At 51.6% G+C, this 19,752-nt stretch overlaps 8 protein-coding genes across 8 annotated transcripts; 5 read left to right on the top strand and 3 right to left on the bottom strand.

The window, feature by feature from the left end:
* Positions 1-18: 18 nt before the first annotated feature.
* Positions 19-1,452, bottom strand: N7498_010104 (putative sterol carrier protein; the record flags this gene model as incomplete). Its single annotated transcript, XM_058457160.1, has 2 exons — positions 19-901; positions 959-1,452. 2 exons carry the CDS (start codon positions 1,450-1,452, stop codon positions 19-21), a joined length of 1,377 nt encoding a protein of 458 aa, XP_058304059.1.
* Positions 1,453-2,501: 1,049 nt separating this feature from the next.
* On the bottom strand, positions 2,502-2,855 carry N7498_010103 (uncharacterized protein; the record flags this gene model as incomplete). Its single annotated transcript, XM_058457159.1, has 1 exon — positions 2,502-2,855. The coding sequence occupies one exon, from the start codon at positions 2,853-2,855 to the stop codon at positions 2,502-2,504; it is 354 nt and encodes a 117-aa protein (XP_058304058.1).
* Positions 2,856-3,577: 722 nt separating this feature from the next.
* On the top strand, positions 3,578-4,932 carry N7498_010102 (putative mitochondrial carrier protein; the record flags this gene model as incomplete). Its single annotated transcript, XM_058457158.1, has 6 exons — positions 3,578-3,691; positions 3,776-3,810; positions 3,872-3,945; positions 4,055-4,273; positions 4,332-4,669; positions 4,729-4,932. 6 exons carry the CDS (start codon positions 3,578-3,580, stop codon positions 4,930-4,932), a joined length of 984 nt encoding a protein of 327 aa, XP_058304057.1.
* Positions 4,933-5,249: 317 nt separating this feature from the next.
* N7498_010101 (putative pH signal transduction protein PalA) lies at positions 5,250-8,156 on the top strand (the record flags this gene model as incomplete). Its single annotated transcript, XM_058457157.1, has 6 exons — positions 5,250-5,257; positions 5,333-5,570; positions 5,640-5,694; positions 5,782-7,251; positions 7,301-7,703; positions 7,754-8,156. 6 exons carry the CDS (start codon positions 5,250-5,252, stop codon positions 8,154-8,156), a joined length of 2,577 nt encoding a protein of 858 aa, XP_058304056.1.
* A 1,131-nt stretch (positions 8,157-9,287) lies between these two features.
* N7498_010100 (transient receptor potential ion channel family protein) lies at positions 9,288-11,452 on the top strand (the record flags this gene model as incomplete). The annotated part of the gene is made up of 2 exons (XM_058457156.1): positions 9,288-9,672; positions 9,747-11,452. 2 exons carry the CDS (start codon positions 9,288-9,290, stop codon positions 11,450-11,452), a joined length of 2,091 nt encoding a protein of 696 aa, XP_058304055.1.
* Positions 11,453-13,687: 2,235 nt separating this feature from the next.
* Positions 13,688-15,033, top strand: N7498_010099 (acyltransferase family protein; the record flags this gene model as incomplete). Its single annotated transcript, XM_058457155.1, has 2 exons — positions 13,688-14,433; positions 14,481-15,033. 2 exons carry the CDS (start codon positions 13,688-13,690, stop codon positions 15,031-15,033), a joined length of 1,299 nt encoding a protein of 432 aa, XP_058304054.1.
* A 320-nt stretch (positions 15,034-15,353) lies between these two features.
* Positions 15,354-16,587, bottom strand: N7498_010098 (uncharacterized protein; the record flags this gene model as incomplete). Its single annotated transcript, XM_058457154.1, has 2 exons — positions 15,354-15,728; positions 15,784-16,587. 2 exons carry the CDS (start codon positions 16,585-16,587, stop codon positions 15,354-15,356), a joined length of 1,179 nt encoding a protein of 392 aa, XP_058304053.1.
* A 974-nt stretch (positions 16,588-17,561) lies between these two features.
* Positions 17,562-18,362, top strand: N7498_010097 (sulfotransferase family protein; the record flags this gene model as incomplete). Its single annotated transcript, XM_058457153.1, has 1 exon — positions 17,562-18,362. The coding sequence occupies one exon, from the start codon at positions 17,562-17,564 to the stop codon at positions 18,360-18,362; it is 801 nt and encodes a 266-aa protein (XP_058304052.1).
* Positions 18,363-19,752: the final 1,390 nt, after the last annotated feature.

The following is a 19,752-nucleotide window of genomic DNA, read 5'->3' as shown; positions in this document are numbered from 1 at the left end:
AAGCAGAATATTAATCTGCTAGAAGCGGGCCAGAACACGCTCCTGGGTATCAGCAAGGGCATATTCACTGCTGTGCTTCTTGCTCGTCACCAACTTAGCCTGCTCCGCAGTGAAACCACGAGCCTCAACGGCCGGGTTATAACCGAGACCGGTGATCTTAGCAACCTGATCGGAAGGTACGGCGGCAGCAACCTTGCCATCGGCACGCTTGTACACTGTGACGACGACGGCACCACCCAGACCGAGGTTGTGCTGCAGGGCAGCGGAGGTGCCGTCAATCAGGCGGTTGTTCGCCCAGCCACGCAGGTGCCAGACGAGCTCGGCACACTGGGCCAGACCGGTTGCGCCGAGCGGGTGACCCTTGGAGATGAGACCACCTGAGGGGTTGATGACCATCTTACCACCGTAAGTGATATCGCCGCGACGAACCATCTCGTGGGCCTTGCCGGGCTCAGAGAGCTCGAGAGCATCGATAGTGATCATCTCGTTGGCCGAGAAACAATCGTGCAACTCGCAGACCTTGATATCACCGACCTTGACGCCAGCCTCGGCGATGGCGGTGCGGGCGGCGTGGCGTGACATGGCGAAGCCCATCAAGTCAATCGAGCTCTTGTTGAATACCGCCTCGGAGTCGGTGGCGAGGGTCTGACCGGCGATCAGGATGGCCTGGTCCTTCAGGTGGGGACGGGCGTCGAGGAACTCCTGGGAGACGATGACGGCCGCGGCACCGCCGTCGGAGGTCGGGCAGCACTGGAGCTTGGTGAGAGGCTCGTGAATCATGGGTGCCTTCATCACCTGCTCGAGGGTGTATTCCTGCTGGAACTGCGAGTAGGGGTTGCGCTTGGAGTGTTCGTGGTTGATGCGGGCGATCTCAGCGAAGTCCTCGCTCTTAGCACCATACCTGTCGAGTCCTCTGTTAGCTTGTCGCCCTTTTCATAGCAATCGCAATCCGACATACTTTTCCATATATTCACGACCAGCGTTTCCGAACATCTGAGCAGCACCGGGGGCGTTTGTGATTCCGCGCGTCTCGGCCATCATCATTCCAAAGAGACCGGTAGGGTTGGTGCGATCGTTGTACATCGACTGCAAGCTACCGGGGTTCATCTTCTCGAATCCAACGACGAGGACACAGTCGGCGGCACCGTGGGAGACCATGGTGCGACCCATGGCCAGACCGGTCGAGCCAGTCGAACAGTTGTTGTTGACATTGTAAATAGGGATGTTGGTGAGACCGAACTGGTAGAAGACGCGCTGGCCGCAAGTGCTGTCACCGTAAACGTAGCAAGCGACGCCCTGGTCGACATCGTCGTAATTGATCTTCGCATCGAGCATAGCCTTAACACCGGCCTCGTAGCCGAGCTCATTGTAGTCTACCTTGCCGCGAGGCTTGATAAACTTGGTCATGCCCACGCCCAGGACGTAGGCATTGCTGATTTGCTTCTTGACCATTGTGTTGGATTTTTAAGTGGAATTTTAAATGGAAGGGGTATGGGGGTTGTCGCAAAGTCGGAGATACCCGCGGTAAAGGGCCTATATAAGAGGCCATTATGTCACGGGTGGGGGGAAGCCGTGAATTTGCGGGGAGCGACCGAGGTCCCGAGGAAGCTGGCCCGAGGGCGTGCGGTTGCACAAATCTCCAGCATAAACTCCGGAGATCTTCAGCCTTTTTAATAGCCTTTATGGAGATCCACGGATAGCGTTTTGGAATTTCTGCTGATTTTTGCCATTTCCCGCATGTGCTACGCATATTCGGAGTTGAAGGTGACTATCACGTGCAGCGATCCCCCGGCCTGTGCCGTCCTATGAGGTATCCTTTCTACACGGCCGAACGCATGGCCAGTTCCGTGAAAAGTAAAAGCACTCGTATTTGCGAGTCCGGAGATCAACACGTAGGGTTGTATAATTATTAGCGACGTTTCTGATAGGAAGACGCTCCCGAGTCTCACGGTGTTTCGTACAAATGAACTCGTGGAATACCCCAGCCACCCCGCATTCCACCAAGGGAGGCAACAAGGCAGGTGCCCAGGTGCAGAGATACGCTTTCCGTCCAACTATGAAATGAAGGTGCTATTAGACAGAACATCATCTTGACTGGGCGGCGTCTGCAAGTACCCCAGCTCTCATTGGAAGTCCGTGCACTGTTCGCCCCGGACAGTTCTCCATGATCTGCAGCGCTTCCCCAATCATCTCTGGTCGATAGCACTCAAACCGAATCTGGAATCCTCAGCACCAAAGGCCTGAAAGCCTGAAAGAAGCTCATTCCATTCTCAAGGTTTGGACCCGGTCTGGTTATTGGTGGATTGCGAATGCACTCATGGATGCTGCCAAGGATCCATCCCTGTGAGGACCCCCTCCACCCATCACAGTGCGCCCCCGGAGGACAGTCCTCCACTGAAAAAGTGCTGAGTATGGAGATCATGGATATCATGCACCGGTTCCACGGGTCCCGCCCACTGCTTATCGACGATCGCAGCTTGCTTGAGCCCCCATCGACCTGATTATTCATCTGCTCGTTCATTCTCCAGGTAGAAACTCGCCGCGGTACTTGGGTACTTGGATATACCTACGTAGACCATAGTCCGCTTTGACCGGGACGGGGTGTCCGAAACCTGTTGAGGAGGTAATGCGGGCGACCGAGTAGGGCTGCTACCACCCGCGACATTGCGCAATATGAGCAACCCCGTCATCTTAGACGAATGCATTGGGCGTCGGAAATCCCTCACGGACCAGTAGAAAGGAAATACCAAAATACCGAAAGAACGGGCGATATCGACCAAACCATCCCCATACTCCAAAGCGGCCAATCCGAGGACGTTCACGACGACGTCACTGGGTTCCGCCCTAGACCGCATTGAGGGGTCTCCAAAGCTAGGCCCACTTGTCGATTTGCTGCACTCCTCCTCTTCAACTCTTCGCAGCACGTCGGCTTGATTGGGCTGGTTCTTTTATATCTGATCGGGATACCAGGGTTGGCTTGTGGTGAGTTGGCCTTTGCCCTCCTGCAGCTCGGTGGGTCAGGGATGGCCCTTCGGCAGCAACGTTAATCGGTCGCCTTCTGCCAGTTTCCCGATCTTCCTCCATTGCAACGGGACAAACTCCCTGGAGGATCATATAGCCAACTGTTTGGAATAGTGGACCTTTGGATAGTGTCACCTGGCCCTTTGAATCGCTCTCGACGTTGTTCGCCGTCTGATCGTTGCCGCGGGGTTCGCCTGCGTCCCGGCTTCGCTTGTCCGAAACGAATCGTCCACTGTTTGGTCAACCTGATCGATAATACAGGCCATTTGTTGGATATAGATCCTCAAAATCGCATCCAAATATATTGGAAAACATTTGAAATAGCACGAGTCCGGCGAATGGACAATTGTGGGACGCCGGACGGTCTACTCTAATTGTTGAGAGGCCGCTTTGCGTTCCATAGGGTTCCCCAGCCTGCTAGTCAACGATCTCAATAATCAAAGGACACACACGGCTCCCTTTGTGATTGCTCCCATGGAAAAGTTAAGGCATGACTCCTGACAAACGCTCTGAACATGCACCCTTTTCCCCGTCTTCCACAACCGCACCTGCCGTCATGCCATCTCCTAACGCCTGGAACATGGATCATTCAACCCGAAACAAACTGCTGAAAAAGTACCAAACCCAGGTGGCTTCAGGATCGTCCACAATCTGTGCCACTCTGGCGGTCGTAAGTTTCCATTCTCGAGTCCTTTCATCGCAACTTAGGCTGCGCTTTGGAATGAATACTCATTGAGTCCGATCTACTCTACAGACCCCCCTGGAAAACGTCAAGACCCGCATGCAAACGTGAGTATTCTTATCTTCTGAGGCAACAGAATATCACATGCTAATTGACTGGTATCTTCAGACATGATTTCAGTTCAATCCCTGAGGTAGTGCGTTACATCTGGCGCAATGAAGGCCCCCGTGGATTCGTGGCTGGTAAGTTGATATTGCGTGCCCATATGAAATTTGCATCGCGTGGATGTGTCGTTACGGAAGTTTCACTGGGCGAGGGTGTGCACACAGGATATTAACGACCATGCCCTAGGTTGTCTTCCACCCCTAGTTAGCGTAACCGCAGTCCGGGTTCTCAACTTTACGGCCTATAACTGGACCAAGGACACCGTTGATGGCGTGTTCCAAGATTTCACCGGTGTCTCTCCTCTCGCGGAGTACAACAAGCCTGGCAGCACCCCGACAATTCCAGGGCTCGTCACCTTCACGACTGCGGGCTTGGCCGCTGGCATGCTTTCTTCCCCGCTTGCATGTATGATTTCACCTAGAGTTGATTCCATTGTCTTCGCATGAGACTAACATTCAATCAGGTCCTTTCGAGCTAGCCAAGAATGTTGTCCAGACTTCAGTCCTTATGCAGAACCGTGCTCAGGCTGCGCCCGGTGCTGTCCGAAATCCTGCTCTCCGCAATATGCCTCGCCTTAGTACCGTCCAGGCTATCAGACAGATCATCTCGCGTCACGGATTCCGTGGTCTATACACTGGCTTCGGTCTTCATTGCGTGCGTGATACCATCGGGTCTGGCCTCTACTTCAGCATCTACGAGACTGTCAAGCAGGTTGTCGTCAGACAGCTCGGTGAGAGTCAATCTCCTTTCGGACCGCCCGCGATCGCCGGCGCTATTTGCAGCACTCTTCCTTGGTTCTGCGTATGGAATCCAATAATCCAATAATTTATAGCATCAGACACTGACCATACTCCACACAGACTTACCCCCTCGACACCCGCAAAACTCGTGCCCAGAGTGTCCTTCTTGGCAAGGCCCAGGAGATCGCCTCAGCCTCCAAGGCAGTGGCCGGGTCCAGCATGTACAGGGGACTTTCCATCGTCGTCCTGCGTACCGGAATTAACAACATGATTCTGCTCAGCATTTATGAGTACATAAAGTTCCAGATCAATAACCTCCCCTAGGATATCTGCCAAGCGCCTCTTACACACTGCATACGATCTCTCTCGCCCGTCCATATCTGAGATGCCCCCTTTCACGTACATACATATATGGGCCACACATGGACAACCTTCATACTAGTCATCAGAAATAGGAGAATGAATTCATATTCCCAAGCTATCATTCAAGGAGAACTTAGACATTTGCCAGGCCTACATAAATGCGGAGTTGATGCCTCAGGCGCGCCACACGTCATTCCCATTGCCCGGTGGGGGTTGACTTCGGTCAACAAAGCTCGGAGCCTCTTTTTCTTCGCCCAGCTGTACCCCTCCTCGAAACAATGGCATCGTGGGTTCCTCACTGGTCGCATGACCGTGCTTCAAATGTACCTGACTGACTTGTCCCTGCTCTTTGCGACTGCAGCAATATCCTACAGCTCCCGTTCCGACGCTCCCACACGGTGTCGCTGTCCGATGCGATCACGCAGTACATCTCCTCCAAATATGATCAGCGCCCGGATATGTTCGCGGACGATCTGATGATCATCGACCGCCTCCGAGCAGAGGCTGTCAATGTCCAGGAACCACACGTGAGCGGGATCAGTCGACTGGTCACGTACTCGGCGCAGCTGAAATGGCTGGGAGGAAAGTTTCCGATCGATGTGCGCGGTCTTCCCGAGGTCCTAAAAGCTTTTTTTGAAGATCAAGGTTGACGGTCTGTGTTATTATAGGTGGGGATAGACTTTGCGTGGTATCCAGCATTGGGATTCAATACTACTCGGCCTGGTAAGTGGTGTCAAGCTCTTCCAAAGTCTCGAAACAAATCGGGCAAATACGCACCCGCGCAGCTCTGCTAACTTTTGTTACATGTAGTATCACAGAACAACTTACGGTTCGAACTGGCGAACATCCTCTTTAACCTCGCGGCCCTATACTCGCAACTTGCATATGCGTTGAATCGAACTACTGCGGATGGACTCAAACAGGCCTGCAACTACTCTTGCCAAGCAGCAGGTGTACTGAAACATCTAAGAACCGATATAATCCCCGACCTTCGCTCATCCCCGCCGGAAGATATGGATGAGATTACCCTGCAAAGCCTAGAGCTTCTTCTGCTTGCGCAGGGACAAGAGTGCTTCTGGCAGAAGGCCGTCAAGGACGGGCTGAAAGACGCCTCAATTGCACGTCTCGCAGCCCAGGTTTCTGACTTTTATGGCGATACGGGCGACTTGGCGGTCAAGTCTAACGCGATTAGCACGGAATGGATCCACCATATGACGGCAAAGCACCACCACTTTGCGGCTGCTGCACAGTACCGGCAATCATTGGACTGTTTGGAAAAGCGCAAGTATGGTGAAGAGGTGGCGAGGTTACGTGATAGCCTGAATTGCGCCAATGAAGGGCTCAAGGAGTCGCGGTGGATCAACCGGACAGTCTTGGGCGATCTGAACGGGCTCAAGGGCCGTGTTACAGAAGACTTGAAGCGTGCCGAGAAGGATAACGATGTCATTTACATCAGTCCCGTGCCGCCCAAGTCCGAGCTTAAAACTATTGGTCGCGCTAGCATGGTTGCTTCCAAGGCACCCTCGCAAGTCACCGATGCTATCTCCATGCTGGGGGACAATGGGCCACTAGGACAGCCACTATTCGCCAAGTTGGTTCCTTATGCAGTGCACATTGCGGCTAGCATCTACTCGGACCGTCGAGACCGACTGGTCAATGAATCGCTCATCGGGGAGTTGGAGTCGATGACGGATAAACTGCGAGACCTGCTTTCATCGTTGAATTTGCCAGGATCTCTGCAAGCACTAGAAAAGCCACTGGGTCTCCCGCCTACCCTGGTTTCTCATGCCGAGGAGATGCGACAGCAAGATGGACTCAATCGTCTTCGCCGGTCTGTCGAAGACACCGCAACGATCAAGTCCAATGACCGATCTGTCTACAACGAAGGCGTTGAGCTGCTAGCTGCTGAGAAGGCCGAGGACAACGCCGCCCGTCGCAAATATGGGACCGACCGGTGGAATCGCAAGACATCCGAGGCTGCTGCGCCCAAGATTTACAACTCCTCAACCGAGATCAATGGCTACTTTTCATCTGCACAGAGCAGCGATGACCTAGTCGAGCGCAAGCTTCGGGACTCGGAGTCCGTGTTCCGCGTCTTGACGGGCACCAATCGCGACCTTGAGTCCTATGTCCCGAGCAGCCGCAGAGCTGCTATTCCCCCGCAAGTGGAGCGGGAGATCATCAAGCTGCGGAGCTGTCTTACTGAAGTCAGTCGGATGGAAAACCGACGGAGGCGACGAGTTCAGACGTGGAAGGACAAGGCTCGCGCTGATGACATTCGTAGGTTCGGTCCTAATTCTTTGAAGTTCATAATTGACTGATCGTACAGACCCGGCTCTTCTCAAAGCAGCCGCCCGACTCGAACGGGAGTTCCCCATGCAGGCCATCCAAGCCAGTCAATTCGAGGATCTGTTTGAGGAGCAACTGCGATTGTATGATGTCGACCGCGACATGCTGGCCCAAGAACGCAAAGACCAGGATCAGCTCTCGGATCAAGTACGCGAAGCCAACCGTGCTTTTACACGAGCACACACAGGTGATGCCTCGACCAAGGAACGAGAGACGGCACTTCAGGATCTGGAGAACGGGTACCTGAAATACAAGGAAATCATCTCCAACCTGGAGGTCGGACGCAAGTTCTATAACGATCTGGCCAAGATCGTGGGCCGATTCCGCGATGACGCAAAGGCATTCGTGCATCAGCGACGGATGGAAGCCAGTCAGCTGGAAGAGTACGTTCAAATGGCTCGACTCATTTGGTATATACTGACAATGATCGAAGGGACATCTCGAACGTCACCGCCATGGCCTCGCTGCACCTTACCCAGCCTCATCTCCGCCAGCCCGCTCCCCAGCCCGCTCGTGCGCACCACTCTCCATCAGCATTCGCAGCGGCGACCGCCCCGCCCTCGCAGCCCCCATCGCAGCCCCCACCGCCAGTTCAAGCTCATCGACCATCAGATACGGCAACTCCCCTCACAGCGCCTCAACCAATGCGGGCAGCGGTCGCACCGCCGTCGGTCCCCACGCCCGGCATCTGGACTCCAGAGATGGGCATTCGTTTTGGCTCCGCCGGTGCACCCCCAGGCGCGACGCCGCCTGCAGGAACAGCGCCGAGTGGGCAGCCCGGTCGCGGGGCGCAGTCGGGACCCTGGGACCCCAACCAGGGCATCCGGTTCGCGTGAGACGGTATCAATTTTCTAATCTACGAGGCTTAGCATGTTGTACATACTCCGTACAGTCTACATTTTGAAGAGCCTAGCATACGCCAATACATATACAGTCGAGACGAGCGTTGAATATTTCGCATCCGATAGCAAATGAAAAATGAAATGTGTTTCTAATAATAGTAACACGAAGTCGCGCGTACCTTGTCCCACCAGGGGCCCGTCCGTCAAGGGTGCAGGCTTGGCCTTGCATTCCCCTCTCGACGCCCCTGAGGACCACCAGCCCCGGAATTCGAAGGAGAGAAGCAAGGGAAGCGACAAAAAACCGCCATTCCTTATCTGGAAGACAATTAACCATAACAATTAGAAACCGATACAGACAGGGTCCCGATGGAGAAAACGCACTCACGGACCCACTCGATTCTCGGCCCCGATACATATGACCCATGTCGTTGGAGCCAGCTATGATGTATGTACGCGCAATATTCCCACAATCCTTCTCACATGGAGTAGCGATGGCCCGCGGTACGGAAGTGAATGACAACATGACCCCGTGCACGCCGTTTTCGTATATGGGAAATCGCGGAGATAAGCAGAGTTTTTGCGACTAGTGACATTGCATTCGAATTCGCTCGGGCAGGGGGGTACGTAAGTCTGAGAGCTTTGCTCTTGGACTCGGAATCTCAATGATCTCAAGTAACCCTCCAATCCTCGAGGTTATTTTAGCCGGTGTCTGCCGAGCGCCGGTTGGGCCGGGAGGGTAGCACGGATCAATCGAAAAAAACTCTCGACCCAAACCCATCTTGGAAGGGAGTTGGACATTACTGAGCTAGTGGATGCACGGTGGAATATGACTTGTTGGATTGTAAAGACATGCCCCACCGGATGATGTGATGATTTGAAACAGGGCACAGCCCAAGGACAACCGTTCGGGTGAGATTGGTGGCAGTGTCACGCTGCGATCGCCGATGGATCCGACTCTTACGTTGATCTCCCCAGCTTCCTGCCTTTCACGCTCGGGATTTTGGTTGCCTTGGAACTTTCATCTCTCTTTGTAATTCTTCGGTCCAACATGTTGACTCCGTCCACGGGCACTCAATAATCTCGCCGTGCCAGCCCTCAGCCTTGACAACCCGGCCCTTTTTCACCATGAGACCTGCGTCATGGCTTGCTGCCGGCCTGTTTGGTGCCTTCAGTCTCGTTCGCGGCGCACACGCAGTCAACCTGTTCGAAGCGCATTCTCTCAGCCAGTGTTCGGATGACAACACCGTCTCGGTCAACCGATTCGACATCGTTTTCACCCCAAATAATAACAGCGTGGTCCTCGGATTCACCGGATCATTCACCGAATCGAGCTCTCAGAATGTCGTGATCGATGTGGAACTCTTGGTCTACGGATATTTAGCAAAAACCCTGACTCTCGACCCATGCGCCTCTCCAACTATCAGTTTCCTTTGTCCGATGAAATCCGCTTCTCTCAATATCAAACAGACGGATTTGACAATCGACAGCGATGCGTTATCCATTATACCGAGTCAGTTTTGCAACTACCACCTCGGTCCCGTTCTCAGGAGCTTTAACTGACATGTTGCCACGTTCTTTTTATAGAAATCGCCTATACCGTTCCCGACCTCGATGCCGTGGTCCGCTTGAAGCTTAGAGACGCCACTACCAACCAACAGGTCACCTGCGTCGAGACCCGAGTCTACAATGGCAGGACGGTCGACCAGAAGGCCGTGGCCTGGGTTCTTGCAGTGATCACCGGCCTGGGCATGCTGGCCACCGTGGTCGTTTCGATTATCGGATACTCCAACATTGCCACCCACATGGCTTTCAGGACTCTACTTTTCTTGGGATATATGCAGAGCATGGCGATGGTGGGGATGACTTCAGTGAACCAGCCCCCAATCGTCCAATCTTGGACTCAATTGTTCCAGTGGACGATGGGTATCATCCACGTGGGATTCCTGCAAACCATTTGCACCTGGTTTCAACGCGCAACAGGAGGCACGCCTTCGGACATTCTCACTGAAGTAGCTGCTGATCACATCTCGGTGGTTTCCAAGCGATCCGTGGGCTCTCTCCTCAAACGATCCTCCTTCACTACAAGCGGTGGACAGGAACTCACTGTGCGAGGCATCGAGCGCGTGGCCTATCGTGCAGATATCACCCCTACCAACGTTTTCATGACCGGCTATCTCTTCTTCTACTTCATCGCCGTCGTCTTGGTCATCTGCATCGTGTTGCTCACATGCTCCTTGCCGCGTATCTCCAAGAAGGTGGACAACCCCAAGTTGGATCGCGCCATCAGCGCTACCGCCCAGTGGAGAGACTACATGCGAGGAGGTCTCTATCGCGTGACATCGCTTGGATACCCACAGATGTGCGTTCTTTGCATGTGGGAGCTCTATCACCACGACTCTGCCGCTGAGATTGTTTTGGCCATCTGCTTGTGGCTAGTGATGAGTAGCATTCTAGGTTATGCGACATTCAAGGTATGGCAGCGTGCTCGAGCCGCGAGGGCTTTGAAGCAATATCCAGCATACGCTCTCTACTCCGACCCCACGTGCCTCACCAAGTGGGGGTTCATCTACACCAACTACAAAGCAACGAGCTACTACTTCATCTTCCCGCTCCTTGCATACACCATCGTGAAAGGCATGGTCATCGCTTTCGCCCAGGGTAATCCCCTGGCCCAAGCCATCGTGCTTATGATTGTCGAAGCCGCATTCATGATCGTAACGATCGTGCTCAGACCATACATGGACCGACCCGCCAACGGGTTCAGCATCACGGTCACAGTCCTCAACTTCATCAACACCATCTTCATCCTCGTCTTCACCGACGTTTTCAACCAACCCGCCCTAATGACAGGCATCATGGGCGTTTTGTTCTTCTTGTACAATGCGGTCTTCATGTTAGCACTATTGATCTTCCTCCTGATCGGCTTCTACTACGTCATCGTTCTCAAAGAGCCAAGAGCGAAATACCAGCCCCTCTCTGACAATCGCGACTCCTTCCGAGTGTCCGAAAACCGCTTGACGACCGAGCTCTCCCCACTAGAGAAGGCCGCTCAAATCAGTGAACCGAGCACGGAACATAACTCTCGCGAGGATATCATCGAAACACCACCTCCCACCCATCCCAACGGCGAGTTCAACCGGCCCCCGCGATCACCCTTCACCGACCCCGTGGAGCCGACATTGCCCCTGATCCCAACCCGTTCCAACATCTCTCAGCGATCTGGGAGATCCGGGACATCAGGAACCGGCAATGCCAAATTCGCACCAGACCGGATCGGCCATCATGCTTGATTGATTTGCATTCCTGGCGCCCTTGGGTCTTTGTTTATTTCTGGGTTTCATTTGAATCTATTAAGGCTTCCTTCCTGTCATCGCAAACCCGGAGTTTTTGCTGTTCTTTTCCCGGGACTTCTATTTTGTTTGTACATAATCGATAGACAAATGACTATCATGCAAGATGGATTGAAAGTCTTGGTAATAAAAAGTTTAAAGACTAGGCTCTTCTCCTGTTCTTCTATCCAATATCATCCAGTTAATGCGCAAACCCTGAGTATTATCTACACCCAACGCTAGGTGACGGTAAATTGGGCTCTGAAGTCCCTTTGGCGCCCTCTTTAGGCGGAGAGGGATTATCGTCGTGGCAGAAAGCTGACCGCCTTATTGAGTGCCCGAGGCACCAATGTCCAGTCACATGACCTCGCCTATTATTGATGCCTGAGTAATCGGGCAGCGAACTAGTATAAATAAAGCCGAAAATTCCCCGAAAATTCTCCCTGCCAAGAACTTTCTTTCTCCACATACCCTCCCCACTTTCCCATCTTCCTCCAATCATCCAAGTCCCCGTCATCAGTCATTGTGATCTATGATAGTCCATCATCTATCATATCAATGATTGTCTTGGTCGCTGCCCACCATGACATGTCTTCATCACGTCTCACCATGACATGTCTTCATCACGTCTCACCATGACATCTCTTCATCACGTCTCACCATGACATGTCTTCATCACGTCTCACCATGACATCTCTTCATCACATCTCACTATGACATCTCTTCATCACATCTTACCATGACATCTCTTGTTTACAAGACATCCCTTCGTGTCTTCCTCTACTTGACACCTCCACTCAGGACTCGCATGGCTTCTCTCCTACCCTGAACACAACAAAGTTCAAGTGTCCCACACATGCATCGAGTCTTGCTAGATGGTCTTCGGGCCGTGAAAGGTACAGTCCACACAGTCCCGACTTCCAACCTTTGCTGACCAACCTATAGATCCTCTCCGCCCTTTCACGAACATCTGTCTTGTATCACTTGTCATTACTTCGGTATGACACCTGACCGCGCGATTCACGACGATCTCTACACTCCACACTTCCATCCTCACAAGACCTTCATGACTTCTCAAGACTTGCATCACATCTCAAGACTTGCATCACATCTCAAGACTTGCATCACATCTCAGCCACCAAGGACAACAATCAACGTGTCCATCCAGTCTTCCGTCTGCCTGATCTTTTGAGATCCGTCTAGCCTTCGGCTTTGGGTATCCGTGAAAAGGCACAATCCACTACGCAGCCCCGACTTTCAACCTTTGCTGACCAAAGTATAGATTCCTCTTCACCCTCCCATGATTCACATCTCTGTCTTGTATCACTTGTCACTACTTCGGTATGATATCTGACCGCGCGATCACCACGATCTCCACCCTTTCACGACCCACTTCTGTCTTGTATCACTTGTCAATACTTTGGTATGACACCTGACCGCGCGGTTTATGACAATCTCCAAAATTCACACACAATCCACACTTCCATTCTCCTAAGACTTGCAGGACCTTGTGATGATATGATGGGGTTTCTCCGAGATGTGAACCGACACAATGCGCCACTCAGTGGTATGGGATATTTATAAGATTTTCCATACTTCAATTTAATCCACTTCAAATCAATTTCCCTGCTCCTTTCTCCCTTCATCCTCTGTAGTTTCATAGACAATGCCTTCCAACTCCGAGTTCAACAAGACCTAGAAAAAAGTAGAGGAAGTTCTCCGTATGCATTCACGAAAAGTTCTAAACCGAATAGAAGAAAATGGCCGGGGTGGCGGAAGCATCTGATAACAAAAGGGATGCACCAGTCCCATTCCGGTTAGTCCCGTTCACTCGCTCGAGGGCTATGTCTTGAAGACATGCATCACACTCCAGGAAGTATTCAGGTCGCACCCGTGGATCTAGGGAGCGGGCCGCTTTCCGAACCCTCGGGAATGGTTACAGGACCCGGGAATTGGTTCCGTTACCGTTACCCACCTTACACCAAACTAACTGGAACTTTCAGGGCCAAGTCCACGCTAAACCAGACTTGGTCATCTGTCTGACAGGGAAAGTTTTTGATGAATACGAGCAATTCTGAGCTAAGAGTAATCAAAGCTGAGCCTCAACAAACATCACCCTACTCCATGGAATAACAAGGTCTAAGAGAGAAACAGAGGAGAAGAGGAATAGGAGACCCCTGTATCATCTGCTCCTCCATGGAGCGCACTACATGGCTGGACGGCCTGCGCGGCATAGCAGCCGCTATTGTGGCCTTTGATCACTTCTTCATGAGCGAAGTGTGGCATCCCTTCGTCTCATTCTGGACCGATCCGCCCGAGGGAAACCGCCACCTGGTTCAACTGCCGCCTATCCGAATCCTCTTTTCTGCTCATGGGATGGTAACTCTATTTATGGTTATCTCCGGGTATGCCATCTCCATCGGCCTTCTGAAAGAGCAGAACAATCCTCAATTCGTGGCGCGGGTGTCGTCCGCCATCGTGCGGAGGGGGTTTCGCATCTACCTTCCAGTTCTGGTGACGGCCAGTCTCGCCCAGCTTCTCTTCTTTTTCAATCTCTATTCCTGGAAATTCGATGAAGGCCTCCTGGCTGACCTTCCCCAGCCCTGGACAGCCCCGTGGGCCCACGTCAAATGGCTACTCAACTTCATGGCCGACAGCATCAATGTCATTGCCTTTGAATATCGCGGCTGCCTCAACGGCCAACTGTGGACTATGCCGCTTGAGTTTAGAGGATCGAATGTCGTCTATCTCCTCATTATCGGCCTCTCAGCGTGGCGAACGAGGTCGAGGCTCTACATACTGCCAGTTATCGCAGTTTTCTACCTCTGGTATGGCAATTGGGATATTTTCGGCTTCATCTGGGGACTTTGGCTGGCCCAGAGGGCAATTGCTGCCTCTTTGACCTCAAGCGAGGATCTCAGTACCGAATTCGAGATGGCAGAGTTTGAACACAGCGCAAACCCGCTTTTCATCTCGCCTTCCAGTCTAGGCTTAGGCTCATGCCTCGGAAGTGCACTACTCTCTCGCGCATAGGGATCGCCCTCACATTTATCATGGGCTACTACCTTCTCTGCCTCGGAAACGACGGCTCCCTACCTCCAGGATACCGCTTCCTCTCCACGTTCCAGCCAGCGCGCTGGAAAGACAAGTGGGAAATATACCACTGGTGCTGGAAATCCATCGGATCAGCCATGCTCGTCTATGCGATCGGGGAGTTTCCATGCTTGCAACGACCGCTCAACACGCGGCCAGTGCAGTATCTGGGTAAGATCTCGTTCGCGCTGTATCTGCTCCATGAGACAATTTATCAGCTGTGGAGGGATCCGTTAAGAAATTTTGTTTACTTGCTCCTGAGCGGGAATGCTTATGGGAGCAGTGGCGAGGCGCTGGGTGCTGATCCGTTCTCGTTTCATGTCGCCTGGTGGGTGACGGGTGTTTTACTGGGAGCGGTAGCAGTGTGTGTTGCACATTATTATACGATATATGTGGATAATCGGTGCGTAGCGTTGGTTAGGAGGATAGATCGATGGTTTAGTTCTTGACTATAGATAATACCATGCATATTAGAGATAAGTTTGTTCATTTGTTCTAAATTAAGGATTATGTTATAGAGAAAAATTATGCAACAAGAATGTAAATCCATCTCTTCAATCCCCGATGCCCATGATCCTTACTCACTTGGAGCATACCTCGAGACAGGTTCAACCAATGCTCGAATTGATAGCTGATCTCACATTTCGATCCCGTCCTGTCTCCGGAATTCACTCATGCCACATTTGTATTTGATGATCGTCCATCATATTTCATTATCCGTAGCGTTTATCACACCGTTCAGTCGACGAATCCATCATTCATCATAACTTCATGAAGCCTTGGCCTTCGCTTGCTGTTTCTGCATCATTTCCTCGATCTCCGACTCCTCAACCTCAGACCGGTCGTCCTTTTTCTCACCATAGGCGAGGAGCTTCCACGCACTGCGCATGAGAAAGTACAACCAGAAAAGATTGAGACTTTGAAGCGAGGCCAGCAAGACGAAAGTGATGACCTGGGAAATCCAGCACTTGTACTGCTGAGTCTCCCAGTTCAGCTCGTAAGGACCGACAGTGCGGAACTCGGTCAAAATGGAGTAAAGGACGCCCAGGTTCAGGTAGTGACGCAGGTAGATCCACGAGCCCACCGAGATGGCATAGAAGGGGATGACCAAGTCCGAGTCGATGTAGTGGAACGACTTGGACACCTGTCAAATTGGCAGGTTAGCATGTGGAACCGCATTTCACACTCGATCAACTTACAGCGAGGAAAAAGTCACTGATATCATGAGTGATGTAAATAGCAATTCCCATATAAGTGAAATGAAACCTGTAGCTCAACCCAATAAGAGACAAGGTAACAATATGATGAGCGACAAGCTCCTTAAAGTCCTTTCTTCTCTTCTCCTGACCAAGCAACATAACAATCGCCTGCTGAGCCCAATACGCCGCCTCAAACAAGTAATAGAATTTGAACGCCGCCTCATGAGTCCGATGCGGGAAATGCTCATACATGCCCCGGGTATCGAAATACCACACCGGACTCTGACGCATCACATACAGACCCGCCGGGCCGGTCGTCCCGAAATAGATAGCCGTATACATCTGCTCCATGAAACGCAACTGCTTGCCTCGAGACTTGATACCGCAGAAACGCGCCAAGGGCCTTAAAAGTTCCCGCATGATGAATTCGCGGGTGAAGGAGAGCACGATCGTGTAAAAGGATACGAAAGCAACATCCCACAGTCCCTTTCCATACTGCGCGGGCTCGCCGTCCACAGCCGGTAGCTTGTATGACAGAAAGATGAAATGATGGATGATATTTGACTCGGAGGGATTGATCGCATACAGAGAGACAAAGGCAAGGATCAGGACCAGCGGAACCAGCCAGGTATGCTCGGCGGCATGATTCTTGAATCTGCGCAGGAACGAGCGACGCGATCTGCGCCGGGCGCTGGAGTCCGATGTCTGGCGCGCGTGTCCGTGTGATCCTTTAGCCTCGTTTCTCTGGCGTGCGACATTTGCTGGCGGCCGGCTAGCCGAGGTGTTTATGTGGGATGCGGCCATCTTGCAGCTAGACCCGGGAGTATAGAAGTAGTAGAAGTATTGTTGGACCGGGAACGAGAATATACGTGATCGTGCCCGACCGCCCAGCTCCGCCCAGCCCCCCTTTTCAATGACGACCCGGGGTAGTTCCTTTCATCGTACAGATCCCATTTTTCCTCTTCGGGCTAGACGATGGGGCCGCTGGCGAATCATGAGGGTGTATCGGAGCTGTCGGGTTCCGAGGTTGCCGGGGTTTTCCTCTAGTTTCCCGTTTGTTCCGAAGTGGATAGTCGATGAATACGCACAATTTTAATGTTAGCTTGTATCACGGCTTGTATATCTATCTGAGTGTAGTTGGGGGATTCCATGCGCTATACCCCAACACATCCTGATTGCACACACGTAGGCTTGCCCTGCAACCCCTTTTTGCCAAGCAGTTTTTGAAGACAATCACCGGGTTTCGTTATTGACTGGAGGTTCGAAGTTCTGATGAGAAATGAGAAATGTCTGAAGTAGCTAGGTAGCCACTGCACCCCGGCAAGATGGTTCTATGTTTTAGGTTAGACAGCTATCTTCGAAGCTATTGACTTCGATCTTACGCAGTAAGTGGACAGTGGGATAGGTCGCTCGTGGACACCAGATTTGGCCTATTTTTGTATACTCTGCCGGCTGGTTGATTTCTATTATTTCCAGGTATGATAGCCCAAAAAAAACATTATTCCCACTTTTTAACTACCCTTCTACGCAATTTTAAAACTAAGCTTTTTTAAAGGCTAATTACGACGTTTCTCGTATAGTCAGGGCTTGGATACGAGAATCTCAGCCCTCAGCCCTCACTTTAGCGCTGACGCTGACAGCGAGACAAAAAAAAGAAATGGCCTTGACCTCAATAGGCGATTTTGTCATTCCAACCTCGTACCCTCGTTCTTTCTGGAACTGCGCTCTCAGAAACCATCAACTTTGTTTCCATCTTCCAAAATCAATCACCATACGCAATGCGCTTCCTTAGCGACACCCTCGTAGTCGACCGGACCGACCAGGTCTCTATGCAAGTTCTCGCCGCAGGTCTCCCTCGTTGCGCAACAAGCTCGATGCAAGCCGCACTTGAGTCGCAACACATCGGCCTAAGTCCCTGTATGCACTTTGCACACATCGCACCGAACGCCGATCGCGGTGATATCCTCCTAGATGCACTGCGGGAGAATGACACAGCACGACGTCACAAGCTACTCCATAAACTGTTTGATGGTTTCCAGGCAACCACCGATTTCCCTGGCGCTATGCTCATGGATGATCTTATGGACATGTACCCGGACGCCAAGATCGTGCTGAACAAGCGGCCTGGGGGCGGCCGCCAGTGGGAGCAGTCGATTAAGGTGCTCTCCTGGGGAGGCTCACCAGTGTTTTACACTCTCTGTTACTTATGGAAGACCGACCGCAATTTGTATACCATGTGGCGCTGTATTACGGAGCGCTGTCAGAGAACGTTGGGTATAGCTGCGGACGAGGTTTGGACGGCAAAGCATTATGGTGCGCATAATGCGTGGATTCACGCCGAGGCAGCTAAACGCGGAAGGGAGGTCTTTGAGTTCGAGCCTCGAGATGGATGGGAGTCTTTGTGTACGTTTATTGGTAAGGAGGCACCAAAAGATGAGCCGTTCCCTCACCGCAACGATGCTTCTGAGGTTCGAATGATCGCGCGGATTCTGTATGCTCGGGGTGTAATCTCCTGGCTTGCGCTAGGTGGGGTGGTGTTTGGCACAGTGAGATGGCTTGTGAAGGGACATTTGTTCTAGTCCATGGAGTAGAAATATTGCAATGCACAATGCAGCAATGCGAGGGTATGGACAAACTCCCTTACATTAATTTATTCATCACTGAGGTATTAAGATGGGGCTAATTAGCTCCAATTGGTTTCCCTCTCTCTGCCTCAGAAGCCAACAAATATATGGGATATACCGTACCTCCCAACTCCATAATCATCGCGGACCATTGGCAGATGAATATGGATGAGAACATCTTTGAAGACTCCGATTCATTCCAACCTGAGCGGGTAGATCCAAAAGCCCGAGCTTCCTCTCTCAGTCTTTGCCTTTGTGCGCAGGGTATGTCCTGGGCAACGGCTAGCGCGGAGTACATTATCCATTTCGATCTTCCAGTTTATCATTTAGGCATATATTATCTTATGCCCGGACAGGGATGATTGCGGAAAAGTGCGAGTGGCCAATCAGTCGGGTTCTTTGGGCGGCGCATCAAGCCGACCAGAGGATATACGATATGACGAATGCACGTAGCTTATCTGAGTTCTTCACTGGATCATGCATGACTTAATAGAATCTGGCCATACAGCCCGACAACAGATGTAATCAAAAATTTATGACCCACGGTATCAGCTCCTATTCGACCGCCTACCTACCTAGAGACCGATATGGTGGTCTGAGAGGTCATAGTGGCCACATGAGCAAGATAGAACGTGCAGAATGAGTAACAAATTTGTGGCTTTTGATTATATCTGTTGTCAGACTGTAGAAACCACGATGTGGCATGGCGCTACTTTTTATCAGGCGCTGGACTGTCTGGGCCAATGCCGCTCACACCGAAGATAAGTAACCCGCTCCCACTCAACTTCCCTTGGGAAGAAATAGCAAGCAACCTTAAATTTACTAAAAGGATTCTGAAGCTGACATGAAAGCCACTAGTTACTATGACTTGATCTTTGAAAGCTTTCTTTCCCTTCTGGTCTCGGGAGACGTCTGTTATTTTTAGACTGATGAAGTCTAATTATTCAGCCACGACGTTGTTTTTCATGAATGCTGTTTTGGCAAATCAAAGAGAATATTTTGGTGAAACTGATCTCGATTCATCCTGTACTTAGAGAGAAAAGCTGTGTGCTAACCATCTTATCGCAAGATCCCTGACTAACTATTTATTACAGCTGCGTCGTGGGATTTCGAGACTGGGGTAAATTCCCACCACTGGGACTTGACCTGGCTACCTTTTTCTCAGCTGGTTAAGAGTATCTAGAGCCTGTAGATGGTCAGATTGGGATTGAAGCGGGGATGTTATGGGTTGGGAGTGCTTATGAGAAGAGGTTCCCAAGGCCAGAAAGAGTCTTTCAAATTGCTTCTTATTTGAATACGTTCAAGGCACGATCTAAAATAAAGAAATATGGAGCATAAAAGTCCG

This window comes from Penicillium cinerascens (genome assembly GCF_028974065.1).
Source record: "Penicillium cinerascens strain IBT 15544 chromosome Unknown scaffold_4_segment0_segment1, whole genome shotgun sequence".
NCBI classification, from domain to species: domain Eukaryota; kingdom Fungi; phylum Ascomycota; class Eurotiomycetes; order Eurotiales; family Aspergillaceae; genus Penicillium; species Penicillium cinerascens.
Note: the sequence above shows the minus strand (reverse complement) of the source record. Positions and strands in the feature narration are given on the sequence as shown.